The sequence below is a fragment of the Populus euphratica genome, unplaced genomic scaffold (genome assembly GCF_000495115.2).
Source record: "Populus euphratica unplaced genomic scaffold, PopEup_1.0 scaffold181.1, whole genome shotgun sequence".
Lineage (NCBI taxonomy): Eukaryota > Viridiplantae > Streptophyta > Magnoliopsida > Malpighiales > Salicaceae > Populus > Populus euphratica.
In genome coordinates, this window is record NW_011499958.1 from 113,214 (window position 1) to 135,671 (window position 22,458).

At 32.5% G+C, this 22,458-nt stretch overlaps 2 protein-coding genes across 4 annotated transcripts; both read left to right on the top strand.

The window, feature by feature from the left end:
* Positions 1 to 7,648: 7,648 nt before the first annotated feature.
* On the top strand, positions 7,649 to 9,888 carry LOC105138451 (RNA-binding (RRM/RBD/RNP motifs) family protein). 2 transcript variants are annotated; one of them, XM_011044522.1, is made up of 6 exons: positions 7,649 to 7,914; positions 8,183 to 8,310; positions 8,393 to 8,687; positions 8,809 to 8,870; positions 8,953 to 9,051; positions 9,461 to 9,888. In XM_011044522.1, the coding sequence occupies exons 1-5, from the start codon at positions 7,833 to 7,835 to the stop codon at positions 9,037 to 9,039; spliced, it is 654 nt and encodes a 217-aa protein (XP_011042824.1). In that variant the 5' UTR covers positions 7,649 to 7,832; the 3' UTR covers positions 9,040 to 9,051; positions 9,461 to 9,888. The 2 variants fall into 2 exon arrangements, with proteins under 2 accessions (XP_011042824.1, XP_011042823.1); XM_011044521.1 differs by having other exon boundaries at positions 7,652 to 7,914; positions 8,970 to 9,051.
* A 7,736-nt stretch (positions 9,889 to 17,624) lies between these two features.
* On the top strand, positions 17,625 to 18,803 carry LOC105138453 (extensin-3). Of its 2 annotated transcripts, none has more exons than XM_011044523.1 (3): positions 17,625 to 18,082; positions 18,150 to 18,305; positions 18,510 to 18,803. In XM_011044523.1, exons 1-2 carry the CDS (start codon positions 17,676 to 17,678, stop codon positions 18,280 to 18,282), a joined length of 540 nt encoding a protein of 179 aa, XP_011042825.1. In that variant the 5' UTR covers positions 17,625 to 17,675; the 3' UTR covers positions 18,283 to 18,305; positions 18,510 to 18,803. The 2 variants fall into 2 exon arrangements, with proteins under 2 accessions (XP_011042825.1, XP_011042826.1); XM_011044524.1 differs by having other exon boundaries at positions 18,189 to 18,305.
* Positions 18,804 to 22,458: the final 3,655 nt, after the last annotated feature.

A 22,458-nucleotide genomic window follows, 5' to 3' on the forward strand; every position in this document is an offset into this window, starting at 1 on the left:
TATAAAATTAATTTGGGGTAAATCGGTTTATTTAACTATCCTCGAAAGCAAAAAACCTAAACTGACGCGTTGAAACCTTTTAGTCTTCTCATTTTTTTCAAAATAGTAAATTGGGCTTCTAATGTCTTTTTTTTTCCTTTTTTTTGCAGTGAATTCCCTCCTCATCTTGAAGTTATGAAATTTAATATAAAAAATTGTTTGACATGGCGACCTACTGTTTCCAATTAATTATATTCATACACCTGCACTTATTACGTTTTCACAAACACAGATATAAAGTAACGTTTTGTGGAAAAGACGTATAAAAAATTGTTTGACATGGCGACCTAATGTTTCCAATTAATTCTATTCATACCCCTGCATTTATTACGTTTTCACACACACACAGATATAAAGCAACGTTTCGTGGAAAAGAAGTCACAGAACGGATTCCATTGCCCCCCCCGCTCAATGACAAATGCTGCTGGAGCTTTTTCGACGTGATTGGATCTGCTTTGCGATATCCTTTTCTTCCCCGTGTGAAAGAATTGCCTGATCAATCAACTTTCATGAAAACAAATTATTTTATTTTATTTATCCTTTCTTTTGTTTTTTATTTATCCTCCTTCCTTCCGGTACTTCCATTTTAGCTGATCGAGTTTCCTCCTTCCATTTTAGCCTGAACCCACACCCGAGTTTCTCTACAGTTGATTGCTAATACTGCATGGTACTTTAGGAGCACCCAGGCGAGGAGCATGTTGCAATCATAGAAAGAGAAGACAAAATATATTTTCCAGCAGATTGAACAAAACAAAATAAAAAAGGGGTCATCATCCTCCATGTTATCAAAGCATTATCCAGGGCCCGCAAATTTGTCATGTCTACATCATTCGAAGCATGAATGCCTTTTCTACTCACTAATGGAAGCCAAAGGGTGTTTTTCTTGCGCTTTTAAGAAGAACACGGTGCTACCAGTGCCATCCGTCACAGTTATGGATAATGCTTAATGTGTAATCATTAATGATGAAAATGTGACTCGTTATTCCATTGTCGAAAACATGAACAATATCAAGCTAAAACTAACACACTTGTAGTCATTTTCCCCTTCATGGGAAATTAGTGTAAGAGGTAAATACAAGTTATCTCACCAACCCAGTTTATTAGTGTAAGAGATAACTTGTAGTCATTTTCCCCTTCATAGGAAATTAGTGTAAGAGGTAAATGCAAGTTATCTCACCAACTCAGTTTATTAGTGTAAGAGGTAAATACAAGTTATCTCACCAACCCAGTTTGTGGAAACTGTTACCTGAATCAAATCTAATCACAATAACTTAGTCTTTTTTCAAATCACAAGGGAAATAACATAGTTTTCATTTCTCAAATGCCATACCTTTTAAAGTACGTAGACAGATTTATATATATTATCTGTGGAGATAGTTTTCTTTTCCAATTCTCTCTCATTTATTCTATTATAAGCTAAAATATTTTATTAACGCAGCCGAACCATCGCAGAATTCGGATTTTGGAATTGGGTCGTGGTTACAGGCTTGGCGTTTCCCTTGTCCTCCTTGCGTTTTGTTTTTTGTTTTTTTCTTCTAAATAAAAAAAAATAATGCTGGAAATATGCATTGATGGAATATACACCACACAACACATGCATATAGGTAAACTGATCACTCAAATTTTGTACGAATTATAGGAGCCGGGGTGTTCACGTGGGACTAGTAATTAAATTGTGCACTCACTACTGCAAAGACGAAGGGGAAAATCTAATTTCGAAAGTACTTTGGATCCAATATATATGGATAGACAGTCTCCTCTCCTATATCAATGGAGATTCAAGGACCCGTGAAGAAACTACTAGTGGACGGGCCTGGGTAACTTAAATTCTTGCGTGAGATGGTGGACATGCGCAAGTAAGCTGGGTATCGTGAAGGCATTAATTTTAGTTTCATATTTCTTTCCTTCTTTCTCTTCCTTGTCTTTTTATTTCCTAACTGAATTTGGCAATTCTCATACTTCTCAAAACAAATTCACCTGTTTTGTTTTGGATCTGTTGACTTGGTTTTTTTTTAATGTTTCCAAATTAAACGATTTAATGATATGCCTAAAATAACAAGAACACCCAACACACTCTTTAAGCTATCTACCAAATTGGCATTGTATGCTCTTAAAACTTGTGTGGCGCATGATATTGTGTTAATTTCTGCCTTTTATATATTTTTTTGTCTTAAAAAATATTAAATTAATGATTTTTAGATTTTTTTGTTAATTTTAATATATTGATATAAAAATTAATATTTTAATTAAAAATTATTTTTAAAAAATATTATATGTCACAATATCAAACACATTAATCAAACTCCTTCAAAAATTTTCAAACCATGGATTCTCTTGCCCTTCCACAAATAACATCATCATCCCCCTTGAATTACCTCCATCAAGTCGGCTTCCCACCCTCGTTTTTAAACCGAGAATTGGGACACGATCATAAAATTATCTCTGGATTTTTATCACTTTACGATGTTCATCGAAAAAAATTCAAACACACCAACATACTCTCATGAGATCATAGTTGAAATCTGGTGGTTGCCTATCAGTTGAACTGATATCAAAATAGGGGGGAATGAAGTCAAAATTCACATTTAATTGTAAACTGAGAATTTTTTATTAAACAATTTTAATGCGTCTGCTCACGGGGGATTTCTTTGCTGAAGTGTCACATGATCCTCCTCCACGATGGACCAGTAAAATTATGAGCGTGGCGAGTGATATTCTCTTCTATCCATGTCAGCCTATTACCTGCTTGAAACATGACACGTGTGATTTTAAAGTCAAAATTCACCTTCATTATCATTGACCTCGACCTCTAACAGAAGGATTTTTAACGTGTAACCGTGCAGAAAAAAAAAAAAAAACTCAATTGCCGAAATTGATAAGTGTTTTCGCCAAAAATCTGACAATACATAATCAACAAGTTGTCCTTTAGCGCGAACAAATGGTTGCATGTTAAATTAAATTAAATCTATATAATTTGGGAAAACATGTCATGTTTCTTGATGAAAAAAGTGTTTTTTATTTTTTTATTTTAAATTTTTTTTTTTAATGTTTTCATATTGTTCTAACATGTTAGTATTAAAAGTATTTTTTAAAATATATTATTTTAATATATTTCTAAACAAAAAATATATTAAAAATAATCACATCATATTACCCAAAATACTCTAATATCAGAAATCCACACCTTGTATGCAATGCGTTTTCCTGGTTATATTAACTTTTCTCCATGTTTCTTTAATTAGTTATAGATCTCAAATTATTATTTCTTTACGTTTTAAGATTCATTTTATTTTTTAAATAATTTTAAAATCAATATCAATGATAATAAGTTCAAAATAATACATTACACTATAAAATACTTAATTGCAGACTTGAAATCAATAAATTAAAGAAAAAAAAACCTTTCCCATATATGAAATAAACTCTGACATGCATGCATGGCAGGAGACACAGACACCACGACAAGGATAAAGTGAAAAAAGAAATGAAGAAAAGAAAAGGTCAGTTCAGTGTTTGTTTGTGGGATCGTATGTGTCGTGTCTACATCATATCCCGACATGCATGGGCTAGGTTTCTTGTTCCGACGAGTAGCGGAGTAGCAGCGAGTCTCTCACACTGTAAAAATACCAAAAGAAACTTGTTAGCTTTGAGTTGGCAACATCAATAGGGGACTTACATATATCACCGCTCGTTGCTAGCTTCCATCTTGTCTCTCATGGCGAACAAGATCTAGCAAGTTGTTCAATGATGGATTGGATTAAAGGCAATCTTGTGCTGCATATACATTATGCAATCCAGTGATGGAATTATTATCAGCGGCAGACCTATTTTCAGACTTCACTGTAACATGGAGATCCTCGTGATTTTGGCTCCTTAGTAACTGTAAGGTTGAATCGAGTATTGGACATTAGTCTAAATGTCTAATTGAACTGTCCAAAAAGAACCAAACTTGTTTCACCTTGTTAAACCTTGAAATTTTTTTTGAATTCGAGAAAACTTATCTCATGAAAAATATATTTTATAAATTTAAATAAACAAATAAAATCTTGATTGTTATAAATTTATATAAAAAAATATATACATTTAAATTCAAAATTTATTATATAAATTTTAAATTTTTTATCATCACACCACACCTATTTGGAATTATTAAACCCTTAAACGCTCTGGAGTTGTTGCAAATTTGCCCATTGATTTCCTCCTACCGAGGACTGCTATCATATAATAGATACCCTTTTATAATTTAATGTTTAACCAACATCAATATTGTGTGGATGCTATTATTATAGACTATACCCTTTCTTGACAACTGAAAGATTTTTATTCTATTTTCACTTCTCAGAACCGATAAGAAAACCTATCTAATGTTGGAGTGCATTAGTTTTGTGAGGTGAGGAGGATTTTGAGCTCCGTTAATCGATCGGATTAAAGGGAAAGGGAAAAGGAAAAAAAATCATCACAAACCAGTTTATTCAGATTTAGAACACCACACTGTCGTTTAACTCGTGATTTGTCGCAGGATATATTCTTTTTTTTCCAAATAGTATCGGGTATCCATGTTGTTTTAATGTAATTTTTAATATAAAAAATAAAATATAAATTGAAAAGCTCGTGAAACATTGTTAAATAAATTGATAATTATTTATATAAAAAAATTAAAAAAATTGTTAGCAATAAGCTAGCAAGATAAAAATTAAAAAATAAAAATAAAAGATGAATATAATTAAGATATTTAATCATATAAAATGAAATATTTATTAAATTGTGTTTACTAAATTTGTTTACTTAAATCAATAAAAGATAGATCTACACCTTAAAAAGTTCATGACATTAAAGATAAACATAAATAAAATTGACTGAATAAACTCATTTTAAAAAAATTATTCAATGTCGAAGATATCATCAATATTATTTAAAAATAAATATTTTTATTTTGAAAGATAAACTTCATCAATATTATTTAAAAATAAATATTTATATTTTGAAAGATAAATTTTTTTGTATAAAACCAAAAAAATATTATAAATAAATTAGAATAATATTTTGAAAAATCAACAAACAATTCTAAAAAAAACTTATATTAAAAAATGATATGCAAAACTCATTTCTTAAATCATTGGACCAAGACAAACTCATAGAAAAAAAATTAAAGATGATCACAAAACTAATATTTTTTTTTAGAAAAACAAATGCAAAATAATAAGATCGTATGAAGCTAAATTTCTAACAAATTAAATGTCAAGAGATGAAATCTAGAAAAAACAAATCAATTACATAAAAGCATCCAAAAAAATAAAGGAGAAAAAACAATTCATTAGAGGGCAAATAAAAATTTTATTTGACTAGCTCTCCACAGGCTGTAATATTTTTTTTTAAGAAAAAAACTTGAGTATAAAGACTATTTTGATATTTTTTTTACATAATAAAATTATAAGTACAAATCAAAAAGTCTATTCAAATATCTAATAATTATCTATACGTAGAAAAACATTATTAATAATAGAAGGTGAAAAAAATTAAAAGATAGACATAAATCAAGGTAATTGATTTTATAAATTAAGACATTTACCCACTTGTGTTAACTAAAATTATATTTAGTAAAATCAATAAAAAACAAAAATAAAAATACATATAAAACCGGATGAATAAAATAAAGAATGCAAAAAAAAATAACAATTAAAAGAATCATGACTAAATTCGACATAAAAATTAACTAAAATTAAATGTTTAGGGAGAAATGAAATTAAATTAAATGTTTGGGTATGGAATTGAAAAAAAAAATCAATTAAGAAAATGAATAAAAAAATAGCAATTAAAAAAATTATTAGGGATGAGATGAAAAAAAATCAATATAATTGAAACAATTACAATTAAGAGAAAATATACTAAATAAAAATAAAAAGGAAATTGAAGGCTGGTTCAATTTTTTACTGAGAGAGAAAAGGAACATTATTATGAGTCAAATGACATAACAAGAGCATAATTAAAACTATTAGAGTCAGCTACATATATCATTCGAAAGCAATAAAATAACTAACACATTCGAAGTATGCATTAACAACTATATTTTTTATTTATAAAATCAATTAAGAAAATGAATAAAAAAAATAGCAATTAAAAAAATCATTAGGGATGAGATGAAAAAAAATCAATGTAATTGAAACAATTGCAATTAAGAGAAAATGAACTAAATAAAAATAAAAAGGAAATTGAAGGCTGGTTCAATTTTTTACATGGCCAACATGCAATTCAAATAAAAAAAAGAAAAAAAAAAGAAGCAAATTAATAACAAACTCAACCTACCTAACTGAACCACCATATACACATGGCTGAGAGAGAAAGAAAACATTAATAAATAAAAAATATTTTAAATCATAACCACTACTATATTTCTAAATACATCCTTGGAGTTTTACTTAATTAATACTTAATTATATGTGGACAAGTAAGGCCAGGCCACAACAAATGCAGCGGGCTATTGGGACAGTCGGCCCGAATCTACAATCTTTGGGCCACGTAGGTAGAATTAATGATCCACGTTCCCCCACCAGACAGAGGAAATTGAAGGCTGGTTCAATTTTTTACATGGCCAACATGCAATTCAAATAAAAAAAAGAAAAAAAAAAGAAGCAAATTAATAACAAACTCAACCTACCTAACTGAACCACCATATACACATGGCTGAGAGAGAAAGAAAACATTAATATGAATCAAATGACATAACAAGAGCATAATTAAAACTATTAGAGTCAGCTACATATATCATTCGAAAGCAATAAAATAACTAACACATTCGAAGTATGCATTAACAACTATATTTTTTATTTATATAAAATAAAAATATCCTTAAAACTTAATAATAATAACAAAAAATAAATTATTATAAAATTACAACCAGACTCTTGAAATAAAAACTAACAAAATTTAAAAATGGATAATAAATAGTTATATTGTTCAAGGAGAAATAAAATAACTACAAGGCGTAAATCAAAAGTTATGATTATTTACTTTTAAAGATCGTATCATAATTGTATCGTCAAAATCAATATAAAATTACTACAATGCCTCCCATTACCCTTTAAAATAACTAATAAATCAATAGAAAAAAACAACACCCCATCCTAAACCTTAAAGCTGCAAAATTCTATCATGCAAGTCCATAATAGAATGTATCTGTTATGTCTTGGTCCAGAATGCACATACAATAAAAATACCACAAGGTTTGGGTTTTATTAGAAAAAATAGTTTAAAACATGTTCCATTAAAATTTAAGATTTATTTTTGTTTAAAATTATATATTTTTAATTTTTTATATTTTTTAATGTACTGATATAAAAAATAATATTTTAAAAATAAAAAATATCTTAATATATTATTAAATAAAAAATATTTTAAATCATAACCACTACTATATTTCTAAATACATCCTTGGAGTTTTACTTAATTAATACTTAATTATATGTGGACAAGTAAGGCCAGGCCACAACAAATGCAGCGGGCTATTGGGACAGTCGGCCCGAATCTACAATCTTTGGGCCACGTAGGTAGAATTAATGATCCACGTTCCCCCACCAGACAGAGAGACCTAGTGAATAAAAAAAAAAAAAACAAAACAAAACAAAAGGAAAGACACACGAAGTTAATTCTGTTTTTTTTTTTCTCTCCCCCTCGAGACCAATTGTAGGGTTTTGCCAAAAATCTCAAAACTCCAAAGAAATCCAAGCCAAAACCTACCCTGCCTGATTAAAAAAACCACCATAACTCTTCTCTTTCTCACTTTCTGCACATTAACAATGGCAGACGGTTACTGGAATCGGCAACAGCCTTCCAATGTCCCTTCCAGCGGCATGCTAAAACGACCTCGTCCCGACTACGGTACGTTCTGCTCTCCCTTTCCTTTGTAATATGCAGAATTTAGAGCTGCAGATTAGGATTACTCTATCTTTTTGTTGGAATTAGATCCATAAATTACTGTTACAATGAAGTATGTTGGAACTATTGGTTGAATTTTTTTATAAAAAAATTAATAGAGGTGGTGCCTGCTGTTGCTACTGCTTGTTTGTTTGGTTCGATAATTTGTATGTTGTTGAGAAGTAAGATATAGATAGAAGTCTCAACGGATTTGATTTTGGGGGTCTTGCAGATATGCCTTCAAGCTATGAGATGCAGAACTATTATCCGCGAGATGTTGATGATGATCGCACTAGGTATGAAACTGTCAAGGACAGTAAGACTATAGGATCAGCATATGACCGCTACCTTCAGAATGCGGTATGCTTCTTTTCAAACCCTATATATTGCTGTTTTGTTACCCCTCTGTGTATTTGCTGATCTACTCGTCCTTTTTGTGAAGCAAGCTCCTACTTTTGCTTCTAGAGAAGCCAGTGCATTGGGAGGAGCTGGGTTTGGAAGGGGTATTGGTGGTGGAATGAGTGGTCTTCCGATAGCTGATTCTGCTGTAATGACTCGCCCTCGGTCTGCTGGTCTGGACCTGGCATCGAATGGTAGAGATGTTGGTTTTGTTCGTCAACGAACAGAGGATAGAATTGCTAGGTCAGATCGTGAAATGGCACATCTACCTCCAGATGCTTCCAACACTTTATATGTTGAAGGATTTCCTCCTGACTGCTCAAGGAGGGAAGTAGCTCGTATCCTTTTAATGTTGTAGTGATGTTGAACAATGATGATACCCTTTTTCTTGCTCTTTTTATTAGTTGCCAAGGCTTTTTTTTCCAACTATTATTTTTGTTCCTTTACTGGATGTGATAGATATATTTCGACCTTTTGTGGGATATAAAGAAGTTAGACTTGTGAGCAAAGAAGCAAGACAAGTAAGTGGATGAGTTAGAGTACTTTCTCATACTTGGTTTGGTAATCTGATGCTTAAACTGGCTTTTTGGAAAGTGTGACGAATCTTTCATTGAATGCAGCGTGGTGGAGATCCTATCATCCTTTGTTTTGTTGATTTTGTTAATCCAGAATGTGCAGCGACTGCGATGAGTGCCTTGCAAGGTGATGATTTTGCCTTTTTATCTATCTATAATGAAACCGATGCTAGGGGTTGGAGGCTTTCTTAATTCAATGATGTTGGCTTCTATTCTACTTTACACTTTTGTATATGGGTTTGCGTGTGTAAAACTTACCTTATTAACATTTTTTTCTGGCTGTGCACCAATTTACATATTCCTATTACGAAGTTGGTTCTGAAGAAATTGTTGCACGGGAATGATATGTACCATGGCTTTGCTTTTTTTCTCCTTCCTGTAGATGGGTTGGGGTGGGGGGGTGGGGTTGGGCTCTTCATCATCCATCTTGCCACAATAAGAATTGGAATTGCAAATAAAAGTCATTCCATGATAGCAATTTACCCATACTTGTTTGAAATGTCTGGAGATGCTAACTACATGGATGGAATCCACAGGTTATAAAGTTGATGAACATGATCCTGATTCTAGGTATTTGAGGCTGCAGTTTTCTCGACACCCAGGCCCAAGATCTGGCCCTATAAGCCGTGGAAGGAGGTGAAAATAATTGTTGCAGGAACACCTAGCTTTCAATGCAAAACAGTTTCTTAGTTTGCATTCATCCCACCTTTTCAGAGTGTTTATTTAACAATCTATAATCTAGAGCTTGCAAACTAGATTGCTCATCCTGGCTGTACTAGTTATGTATAATCTTGATCTACCAAAATAATGAGGGTTCAATTAATTGCTGGAAATGACTTGGTAGTTTACCGATTTTATTTAGCAGAAAATGTTGTGTGATGATTGTTGAATCTCAAGTCATTTACCTTTGGTGTTGGGTGTTATTTTCTATCATTTTGATTCTAATATTTGGAATGTTTAAATACTTAGCTGTCGCTTTATGATTCCATGTAATCCTTGTGTGGTGCAATTGATTGAAGATCCTTCTGGGGATAATTTAAGCATGCTACTCATGTGACAAAAGATGACGAGTATTCAAATTAGGAAATGCTCTAAATAAAATCTTTTTTTTTAAAAAAAAATAATTAACTTTAGAACTTCTAGAGACTTGCATGAATGTGGTTTCAGGTTTCATGGCTGCTAATTTGCTGTGTTTTTACGATAAATTCATTGTTTGCTGAGAAGTTGCAACCGTTGCATAGCTATCCTATCTTATTGGTGCAGTCGTTTGGGTAAGTTTAAGCATCGTTTCTTTTTTTGGGTAAAGCTATTTACCTTTTGTATTCTTCTTTTTATGCTTGTTGATCTCCTGGTCCTTGCTTTGGACAAGCTCGTCTAGCAAGTTGTGGAAGAGAGATCTCTTCAGTTTGTGTTTCATCTCTCTTCGTGTTTATCTGCATGACAGACTTATGAACTTTGTTCATCTGTTCGTTTGGAACTGCATTGACCGGCATTGCATTAGAGCATCTCCAATGGAGAAGCCAAATGGATAGCCAAAAATAAAAAATTAATATTTTGGTTTTTTTTTTGCTTGTTTTGCACTCTCCAATGGAGAAGCCAAACAAAATGCTAAAATGCCTCTTCTCTCCTACAAATGCTATTTCTGCATATCTCTTTAAAGAGTCAAAATCAACAAAGTGGGACCACTAAAAAAATAGACCAATTAAATGTAGACATATGGAAAAAAAATAGCATTAAACAATATTAAGAAATAATAAAACACTTATTTTTTTTATTCTAATATAAATGGCTTTTCAAATGGCTTTTTTTCATTTTAATTGAGATCTCTTCAGTTTGTGTTTCATCTCTCTTCGTGTTTATCTGCATGACAGACTTATGAACTTTGTTCATCTGTTCGTTTGGAACTGCATTGACCGGCATTGCATTATAGGTTGGCTATCTTTCCTTGGACAGTTAAGCACACGCTTTTTCGCCTTCCTGTCTACACTGTCACTTCGCTTCAATAATTAGAGCATTTGCATCCGGCAGAGATGTAATGATTCAGAACTGATACCCTATGATGCTCGGACTCCCATGGCTTTCCCCAAGTACCTGTGGTGTCTGCATGGGTAAGAGCAGTATAACTTACACAGCCAACGCCCTTATCAGGATTAGTGACCACTTGCTCGTTATCAAAAACTAATAGACATGTTTTTACAAGTCCCATAGCACTATGGATATGGATTGCTATAGTGCTCTGTTTGTTTTTTCTTCTCTAAATTTTATTTTTTATTTCGCCCTTTATAGGATCAAATCAATGGCTGATTTAATTCAATTTCTTTAAATGAGGTTGAGATACAAAGATAGAGGATTAAAGTGGAGAAAAAAGCATAGAAAATGGGTGGGTGTTTCTTAATTTGCATAGAAAGTTCACTATGATCATCTTACTTTTTCAAGTGATTTTTTTTGGTTCTTTTAATTTTTAAAATTTCAATTTTGATCTAAGATTTTATTTCCATTATTCTTCAGTCTTCTGTTTGAGAGTGGAGAGAGAGTCTTAAGATTTCAATTAAAGAGAGAATCTTGATTAATATTGATTATGGTCATGAAAAAGCCTTAATTTTTATTTTAGCGAAATCCACTTGACAAGAGAAGTTCCACTATAATGCTTTTTAGCATTCCTGTAGATACGAGTTTGAAAATGTTTAATTGGTTTTGGGATTTTGAACCAATTTTAAGGTTATTTAAGGTTATAAATTAGTTTATTAAAGTACATAATATGTTTTCTAGGTGTTTCTAAGTCAAGTTAAAAATCAAATTTTTAGGCCAAAAAATATTCATGGCCTGACTTTCCAATAATCTTTCAGTAATTAAAAACTAGACCAGCAAACGATGTATTATTTGCTATTTTTTTTAAAAAAAAAAAACAAATTAAGGGTGCATGGCGCGGTATTTTCCCTTTAGCATGAGAAAATTCAAAGGCTTGGCATGCGAGCCATGCTTCTTTTTTTTTTTTTATAGGCCATACGCGTGGACACAAGCCATGCTTCTTTGTTTTTAGGCCATGCGCTTAGGGCCCCTGCCTGGCCTATTTTGTTTGTCTTTTTTCCTATTCTCCCCCTATTTCTAGGTGATTATTCTTTTTAGATTTTATTCTATCACTATTTTCTTTCTTGTTTGATTAAAGACTACTTGACTCAAATGAAAATTATTTATTTTAAACATTTTTTTTTAATATTATCCAATGTTATTGCAGCTCTTCATAATGCTTTTGGCTCCCAATAATTTTTTTAACTCATAATGAAAAATTAAAAATTATTGCTAAATAAATACGTTGCTCATTGTTATATTTCTTTTTAGTTTATCCGATCTACGAACAGAGCCAATGTACTAGTCCATCTCTATTTCATGTTTGTAAATTCCAAAATTTCAACTCAATTGCAAGTCTTATTAGTCCCCACTCAGGGCTTGTGTTCAACTAAGCAATGGAACCCATTACCCAAATATTGCCCATTATGCCTCCCAGGTAATGATGGTGTTCACTACGGCCCATCCTCGCTTATTGAGATCCAATAAACCGAGGTCTGTATGCTGCAAGGAGACGCCAGGAAGCAAAAAAAAAAAAAAATGATTTGCGTTTTTTTTTTGAGTCGACAATTAATTACCACCATCGGATTTGTATTAGTGTATGCAAGGAGACAAAATCCACTTTCAAGATAACGTTAACGTGGTTTAGGATTTGGGTATGTTGGGAATTTAGCCAGTTAATCAAATTAATCCTTCTAGATGAAGGTGTATTCCTAGCTATTTGCCTAACCAGGCATTATCTTAACCTTCCAATTAATCATCGGCCTCCAAAGGATAATTTGGTAAGAGCATTACAAATACATAATTGACAATGTTCTAAAATACAACATGTTAAGAATGAAGTTTTTTTTTATATTTGAATCATGAATAATTATATTTTCAAATTAATATTTTATTTTTCTGAATTAAAATAGTGGATGCTTAATAGGATAAAGAGAACTTTAAATAATAAAATTAGTAATTTTTTATATAAAAAATACAATAACTAAGAGAAACAAATCTTAAAATCCAAACGGATATGGATACAATCAATCCCTTCCCACCGATTAATGATTTATCACCCTTGGCTTTACAATGGATAATGCTCAAACATGAATTTTCATATAAAGCGCCAAAATACATAATCCATCAATAATAAAACAAAGACACGTTTCCATGCATGCATTGAATCTTCACTTTTCTAAAGCATATATGCCTAACCAGGTGATTAATCTGTAGGTTAATAACAAAAAATAATATATTAAATGTGTTACATCAACGGATAAGTTTTCTTTCCTTGCGAGAGAAAAGCGAGAGCGATTAAATTGGTTTCATGTCATGACAGTACTGTATCTCTGTTCGAACTCTTGTGGTTAAACCGAAACGTGTGAATGAAAATGCTCTCTCTCTATTTGTCCCAATGGGACGTCGACATGGCAATCAGATAAAGAGAATCAATCCATGAATTAATGTTCCTTCGTGATCACTTTACGTGTCTGCATATAAGGCGACGTCTCTATGCGAAGAAGAAATTACAAAGAAGGAGAAACAGTATGCTTAATTATTTGTTCGTTTCTTATTCTATTTTTAGAGGGTACAGTAGCAACCTAGTTCCATCATGCAGTCTATTTTTACAGAAGAAGAAGAGTCTTGTTATAGAAGATGATAACTCTTTTCATTGGTAAAAGTTCTTTTACAAGCTTATAAAGGGAAATAATTTTCTCAAAAACACTTGGATTTTTTTCGCCTTCTGTGGTGCTTATCTACGCTTGATTCTATGCGTGCCCTTTTCTTCTTCCTGTTTTTCTTTTTGGGAGCAATCTAAGGGCATGTGGTTGTATTATTTCAGTGGTTTAGAACAATGTAATTGCAATATCAAATCCTCTATCGAGGAGTTCGAACTGCCATGTCTATCAGCAATAAAAAGGAGCCTCACTGGCAAATGGCCAACCAAGCCAGAAACTGATCCCCATTACGTTACGTTATGGAATCAAACATTGCTCACAAAGTCACAACCGATCGCTTTCATATCATCATCTTCATGTTGAACTGCAGGGTAATCGTAATTATTACTATTATAACTATATTATGACGATGAACGCATTAGTTGAAATAATTCGAGGCATTTGATTAATTAATTGGCAATTAACACTTTCATAGAGTTTAATTTCCACGACCCTCTGGTGCGGATTTGGAATTTTGGTGTCTGAACTTAATCAGGCTTCAGGATAGACTCCAGGCTGTTTTGATTAGGTTCAGCGAACAATAGACAATGATTAGTTAGGTTAATGAATTGGTTGGTCATCAATCACCGCATGCCAGAGTCTACTGGTCAAGTTATTTCGCAGTAGAACGTTCTAGTAAAAGATAGATCCAGTAAAAGATAGACAAGTTTTTTATTTTTCACGGTCATAGTGGTCTCAATAACGAAATAGTCATGGTTTAGGTAATGTGCTGTGAATCATTAACAATTTCGATGTAATTACAGGCTGCGGGGATAAGATCAAATTGCGTTCTTTGAAAATGAATATTGACTCGTTCAATAACCCCCGTTAAAGTCTCGACATTATCCTCAAGAGAAAGAAAATAGGAGAAGAAGAAAAGTCCTGGCATACAAGGCATTAATCATATTATGAACACAAGAAACGTGCTTTGTCGGTATTTTAAAATAATTAAAAAAAGAAGAAGATAGAAAGACATTTAATTGTAGGGGTAGTAGAGATAAAAATATCAAAATAAATATGTTTTTGAAATAATTTTGTAGTATGTATCCCTTTTATCTTAATTGTCTTTATCTCTTTTATAATAATAATAATAACTAAACACAATTTAAACATGATAATTTTTTTTTTACAAGCAACAGTCATATTATGATACAGCTTCTAGAAACAAGAGTATAAAGGCAGATAAAAAAACCCCTGCGTCCTGTACAACGAAGATCCCAGGTTGTGCAGAAATGCAGAAATGTATGATCATTTTAGCTCAGGGGAAAATAAATTGGGTGTTTTTATAATAATAGATGTTTGATAATATGGTAATTTTTTACTTAAAAATATATTAAAATAATATTTTTTAATTTTAAAAAATTATTTTTAATATTAGGACATTAAAATAATGTAAAAAAAATTAAAATTTTACTAAAATGTTTGAAAACGCAATACAAAAAAAGTGCATATAGTGTGGGTACTCGGCGTTTCGTCTTCCTATACCACGAACGAACGTACATTTCGAACTTTTATTTTTTTTATTCGCAAAACGTCATGCGCTCCGTTTCTCCTCCACAGGCGTTGTTAGTCCAGCCTTTCACCAACTCTTCCGTACAGATCTGGTGTTTACTTGCTCAAAGGCACGTGAGATGAAGTCGTGGAGATTAACGACTTTCCTCGCAAGGGATCATCACACATGTCTCCGGCTGCATTTGTTCTTTTAAAATATTTTAGTCAATTTATTTTGCATAAAATTTTTTATATTTGTTTACAAAAAATACTTTTTTATATTTATTTCTCTTAAAATATTTTACAGACAAGATAATCAATAAAAAATATTTTATAATCAGTTTTCAAATATAATTTGTTTTCTTAAAAAATAATTTTGATTTATAAAATTTTATAAAATATTTTACAAAATAATTTACTTATAATATATATATCATTCAATTATTTTTATCACCGTCAACAGTACGATCACTTTCTTCTCCACAACCTTCTCATTCATCATTATCATCACTCTCTTTTTTCACCATTACTACTACTTCATCACTAAAATCACTATCTTCTTTTCCTTTAGTATCATTAAATACATACTTTATAAAAAAATATTTTTTAAAAATAAATATTGAAAAATAGTTTATGCTGACGGGTGTTATGGGTACATAGAAGAACAATATTAATATTGCATCTTGTTATCTGAGAGATAGAATTAATTGAAAGGAGTCTTTAATTATCATTGATTTTGGTCTCCAGCTAAAATTGTCATAATTGCGAATTAATCTAATCCGAAGTTAATACTTTTTTCTTGATTAGTTAGCATTGCTTAAGTATTTGGAGTAGTATATTTAAGAGTCGGTGATTAAAATAATTCAACTAAGAGAACTGGACGCGACTAATCAAATCTTGAACACGGTCATAGCAAGAATTTTAAATTGGGTTACAGTTTGGTAACTCATTAATCCAGAAGGGATTTTACTTTCGCATTTACCCATTGATTATATATATATATATGATAGTAGAAATGACTTTTAGATGAATTGAAATTAAAAGGATATTTAGAGTATGATTATGATTGTTTTTTATTATAAAATATATTAAAATGATATTTTTTTATTTTTTAAAAAATTATTTTTAATATTAATGTATTGAAATAATCTAAAAATATAAAAAATATTTATTAAAAAAATAAAAAAATTATTTTTTTAAAAAATATTTCTTAAATACAAAAACAAATAAATCATTAGCACAAATATAAAACCTGATCGCAAGGAAATTCGTGTTTATTCTATGGGTAGCTATTGTCATGTGAAATTTTTTTTTTAAAAAAATCTTCTACTATATACCAAGACATTGATTACAAAAATAAAACGATTGTTTTTCATTTTTAAAAAACCAACAACATTGGTATAAGATACAGTAAGGTATTTTTAGCTTTTGGCAAGATTATACTGGCATCACAGCCAAATTAGATATTTAATATGTTAATTAGGGTGGATTTGAGTTGAGTTTTTTTGTTATCATTATTTTTCACTTTATTTACCAGTGTTCTATTTTTTATTTATATTATTAAATTAATTGAATTTATTAAAATCAAGTTAATAATTCAAATTCAATTTATTTTTTTTCTTTTTCTTAAATGATTGCAGGGCTAAAAAAGACAGAGGCGGCAAACGATACAGCGTGAAGTAACTATCTAGTAATTTCCAAGCTCATTACAGGCATGCAAAAATCAAAATGTGGAGACAGATTAGACTGGAGAAAGTACTCTTTTTTTGAGACAGATTAGACTGGAGAAAGTACTCTCTCTTTTTTCTTTTTTTACTTGCAACTAAGAGAGAGAGAGAGAGTGTAGCCGCCTGGTCCCTCAGTGAGAAGAAGAAAAAAGTCATGAGAAGTTAGGCCATTTTTTTAAACTTTTTTATAGCCAGCTTCTGTTGAGAAATTGATTTAGAAGTTACAATGGCTAAAAAACAAAGGACATATGTATATGGTACAGCTTTAAGACTCCATTCATGGTTAATTTGGTTCTAGATGGGAGTCATATCCAGTGGTTACACTCTGTCTTCTTTAAAAAAAAAAAAACTAGAACTACATTGTTTTGATTAAAAAAAAAAAAAACATGTCTTTCCATTTACTCATTTTAGGTGAAGTCCCGAGGTAGCTAGCCATCAAGAGGTAACCCTTTTCTGGTTGGTCCGCAGACCAAACCCATGTACGTAGTCTTCACTTAAATATTCCTGCTGAGTTGTAACCTCAGTGAAGGCAAGTACAATAATTAAACAAAATCTATTCATAGTAACGTTGTTTCTCGTGGACATAGTACATGAATTAGTTATTCTATTTCCATACCTTTCACTAAGGTTATAAACTTCTCCAAAGTATATTTTACCGTGATTGGTTTGCTACGTGCTCAAGGGTAAAAACCAAATCTATATAAAGAGAAGCGAGGGTTGCCTAAGAAGCAGAACAAGATCAATTTTGTAGCGAAGTTGCAAAAATGGGGTCTCCAATGGCCTCTCTGCTTGTCACTCTTCTAGTGGCAACAATCTCTCTCAGCTTCCCATCAGAAAGCACAGCAAACTACAAGTACTCCTCTCCTCCACCTCCTAAGAAATCTCCTCCACCACCACCTCCTCCTTATCACTACAAATCCCCACCACCTCCTCCTCCAGTGCATTCTCCACCACCACCAGTGCATCCTTACAAGTACAAGTCACCACCACCTCCTCCACCAGTGCATAAGCCTCCACCTTCACCACCCAAAAATCCCTACAAGTACAAATCCCCACCACCTCCTCCTGTGCATTCTCCACCACCACCAACACACCCTTACAAGTACAAGTCTCCCCCACCACCTCCGCCAGTTCACAAGTCACCACCCCTACCACCCAAGAAACCCTACAAGTACAAGCCCCCCCCCCCCCCCCCCAGTTCACAAGTCCCCACCCCTACCACCCAAGAAGCCCTAAAAGTACAAGTCTCCCCCCCCCCCTCCTACTCCAGTTTGCAAGTACAAGTCTCCTCCACCACCACCGCCAGTACACAAGTCTCCACCACCACCTCATTACATTTACGCATCACCCCCTCCACCTCACCATTACTAGATCATGGCGCTCATCGTTTCAAGGTACATGCACGTACGATTATTTTGACAATGCCAAGTATATATATCTTAATTAATAAGTCAATGAAAACACAATGTCAGGTCAAAATATTTCTTTGCAGCATTGCATTGAATTAATTGATTACTTGTTTTTTTTCACACAAATTAATATTTATCAGTTAAAGATGCACCAGTATTGACAGAGATCCAATGTATATGTTTTTACAGGTAAAGGGAAGAGTGTCATGCAATAAGGAAAAGGACGCGAGCAGGAGCTAGCCTTGCAAGGAAGGAAAGGATAGCTAATGCGTATAACGGAGCAATCTGTGTTATATTTAGAAGATGAATAAAAATACGTGTAGTAGAATTTCCTCATTTTCATGTACTATTACTGAGTTCTGGTGATCGGTTTGCTTATTTGGTTTGTCGAAAAGTAGCTTCTATATATGTATGGATGTGATTTGAAACCTTTTGTGTGCTGTTGCATGCATGGTTGTTTTCAAATGTAGTAGTAAAATTAATAAAATAATCTTTAACCAAAACAGAAGGTTACGCTTCACTTCTTTTTATTAGCATATTTTTATTCTAGTCACTGCAGCTTCGTTTAAGTGTAACAAACATCAACTATTTTGTAAAATCGGCATGCTTGACTAGCTAGCCAGTACAGAAAGAAGAGCTAGTATACTTCAAACAAAAAAGCAGAAATCAACTATTTTGTAAAATCGGCATGCTTTTTTGCTTCAAACAAAAAAGCAGAAGAAAGATTTGGGTATTTAATGTCATTGAAAATGGCCATAAGGCGCGGCGCTTTGCAGATTTGCTGCATGAAAAAACAAAAAATGGCCACAAAGAAAACGAAACCGTTATTTTTCCCAGGACCCTTGGTAGAATTCTTGAACAATTAATGGACTCGCCTAGGCGCCGTTAGGTACGCGGTGGAGTTATTTTTGGTTCACTAGCTGGACATCTGACAAGCATTTTCTGGATATAAATTAGATTCATCCAGCTTGCCATTATTTTGACCACTTGTTTCAGTTACGCGTATATGTTGCTAAATATATAATCTTTCTGCAATAGCTTTTCATTTCTCATAACAATACCTCTTGCCAGCAATTCCCCAGTACTAATTGACAACAGATATTTATGTAATCCCAGACTTGCATTCAGTAATAAGAATCTCGGTATAGTGATTTTCTTCTCTTTTCTTTTTATATGTAGTGTGAACGTTGCCAAAATATGACTGGAAAGATATGGAAAATATTTAACAAATAAAACCAGTGATCTAGTTCTAAAAAGTCCGCATTGAAGGAATAAAAATGTCAAAACTGGGAAGCGCAAAAGACAAATTTTGCGCACACTCTTCTCTACATGCGTTCACATGCTATTTGATAATGCAAGAGTAAGAGTTCCCAAATAATTCATCGGGTTACCGTTTTTATTTTTAAGGAGTTTTTCCTGATCTCTTCACACATCTTTTTCTTACAAGGATCGATGAAGATTATATTAACTGTAGTCATTAACTTTTTTGGTAATCAAGACAAAATGAAAGGGGTAAGCTGGAAAGGCAAGTGCTGTCTAGCTAGCTAGTAAAGCAACCATTAGTAGGCTTCCTTGTTTGCAACTTGCAGCAGCCCAAATTACGGAAAGATAAAAACGGATATTCGTCCACACATGGAGAAGTTTTGCAATCTACTGATTGTTATCTGAAGCATATATCATGTCTTGCTTCTAGTTAATTAACGGCATATATTACCCTGAATTTTAATTTTGTCTTCTACTTAATGTTCTTTATTGCAAATACTCTGTTTAGTAATGCTATCAAGTGCTAACATGTTGCTTTTACATTAATATGGATGCGTACATATCTTTCCTTTCTTTCATTTTTTTCCCCGTGTATGAGCTATCTATCTTTCTTCGATTTCTGAAAGGCAGTAAGTAACCTAATGCCCTATGTCTTTTTTCGTATCACTAAAATCGGCTAAAACTGCAGGTTTCTGAAGAGGCATGCATGCCATAATTCAAGAGCAAAAATAGACCTCTTACTCCCGTAAAACACTACATGCATGTCACTGGAGTTGGAGATCATGACAGATAATTGATGGTATCAACCATTGTCATTCAGCTAGATATATAGTCTAGTGAGATTTCCTTTTATTTCTGCTCTCTCGCACAGCTATATATGCATATAATAGTGACATCTTTATTTTAGGTTTAGTTTCTTGTCATTGATCTGCAGCATAGATTCAGCTATCTCTGTTCTGTATACATTATGCTTTGCAACAACGTAATTTATTCATAAGCGATACATATGGAAAGAACTATGGATTGCACGATAACGATAAGCTAAACTGAAAGGGAGAGTGAATCATGCCATGAATTAAACTGTCTATAATGACCAGCAAACATGTTTGAATGTTAGATAGAATAAATTAGCTCGGTTCAATGCCGAAATGAATTGGTCGTATATGTATTGCCTTAATCAAGGACCATGGCGTAGAATCCGAGCTATGTGCCGACAAAACATTACTATTGATATTACTGTTGGTCCACTATATATTGAATGCCTCGGAAAGAACGAGCTCTAGTTACCTGCTATAATATAATAAGACAATAAAGAGAGCACCTAATACATTATGTATAGGGATGGCAACCATGATGCAAAAAGTACGTTGAGTTGGTAAACCCTTACTGCTTCTGCTCTGTTTTTTATTTTCTGATATAAAAAAGCTTGTAATAATCATGAAGCATGGAATGAGGACATTATCTGATATGGTGGGGTTCAACCTCGAATCATTAATTAAAGCATGAGAGCTATGTTCCACCAAATTATATACAGGAACGTAGTTTTGGAGCGGCAATACTGTTAAAAGGGTTTTAAGAGTACTTGAAATGATTTTGTTTTAAAGAATATGCATGCAGACAATCATCTCTCTCGCTCTCTCTCTCTCTCTCTCTCTCTGAATTAACTAACTAATCCCAGTCACCGAAGTCAAAAGGCTTCCTCAGCTCAGTTCTTTTTGGGAAGTTTACGAGTTTTTCTAGCCAGATAATTGAAGAAAGATGGTATAATTAAATCCGATTAATACCGGTAGCGATGCTAAATGAAATAAGTAAAAAACCGTACGATATTGAACAGGCTACACAGCAGGTTCAAATTTTTCTTCCGGCATTAGTCACTGTCTCTTCAACAACTTGCAATAATAAAGGCATGTGCGCAGGAGAAGACTCGAGAAGGTGGCCTCGTTGGGATATTCTAATTTCCACTGAAAAATAAATAAAAAAAGAAGAAGATAATCGCACATCTGGTCTGGTTTCTTCTCCTAGACGCAAAATCCTGGAAATATGAAGAAAAGACGATGGACGGATCCAGAAATAAATAAATCCTTAAATCAGAGACAAACTGATTGAATATCAGTGCCCCTCCAACTCCACATGTACCCACTTAACTCGCCGCTGGCTGTCATATTTGACAAAAAATCTTTTTAGCCACCCCCCACATTTTGTTTTTTCATATTTCTTTTATCTTACTGGATATCACCACCCTGATTATATTGCGCGTAAATAGCGAAAAGCTAATTTCACTATCTCCTGCAGCTTCCCCGCAAATATTCAAAGAAAATGTGTCATCATCATACCTTGTCAATCTTCTTTTTAGGTGTCCATTACAATTCGTTTCCTTGTTTGACATTGTTTCTTATTTGTCATCTCTTCCATGTATGAATTAAGGTTGAGAAATTATGATATAACCATTCAAATCGTCTCATTTTGACCCTTTTGAGTTATTTATCCATTGATTCATAGATGGTAGAACGTAACGGCCACAAATTAATAAACCACAGATAAAGAAAAATAAGCACAAACATAAAAGCTTATGAAGCTGTTGGATCCAAGCCGCAAAATTTCGTTGATAATTTCACTAGGTTTTGCGAAGAGGTCGAACGAAAGACTCGATTAATTTTTTTAATTCCAATTTGAGGTTAATTCGCCCAATGCACTTAATTTTCACCTTTAAAATATGGTTGACAAAGTGAAGGCCTGGTTTCTATCAACTCTTTATTGATGTTTGTTTGTTTTTATATTTTAAAAGTATTTAAAAAAAATTAATTTTTAGATATTCTAATATATTGATATTAAAAAGAAATTTTTAAAAACAATTATTTTTATCATTTGAAATATC

What these genes read in the sequence shown, in the direction of transcription:
- LOC105138453 (XM_011044523.1), top strand. Translation starts at nt 17,676, where the DNA reads ATGGGGTCTCCAATGGCCTCTCTGCTTGTCACTCTTCTAGTGGCAACA. An exon ending in CCACCCAAGAAACCCTACAA is followed by an intron (nt 18,083 to 18,149) that starts GTACAAGCCCCC and finishes GAAGCCCTAAAA; the next exon opens with GTACAAGTCTCCCCCCCCCC.
- LOC105138451 (XM_011044521.1), top strand. Translation starts at nt 7,833, where the DNA reads ATGGCAGACGGTTACTGGAATCGGCAACAGCCTTCCAATGTCCCTTCC. An exon ending in TGAGCAAAGAAGCAAGACAA is followed by an intron (nt 8,871 to 8,969) that starts GTAAGTGGATGA and finishes CATTGAATGCAG; the next exon opens with CGTGGTGGAGATCCTATCAT. An exon ending in TGCGATGAGTGCCTTGCAAG is followed by an intron (nt 9,052 to 9,460) that starts GTGATGATTTTG and finishes TGGAATCCACAG; the next exon opens with GTTATAAAGTTGATGAACAT.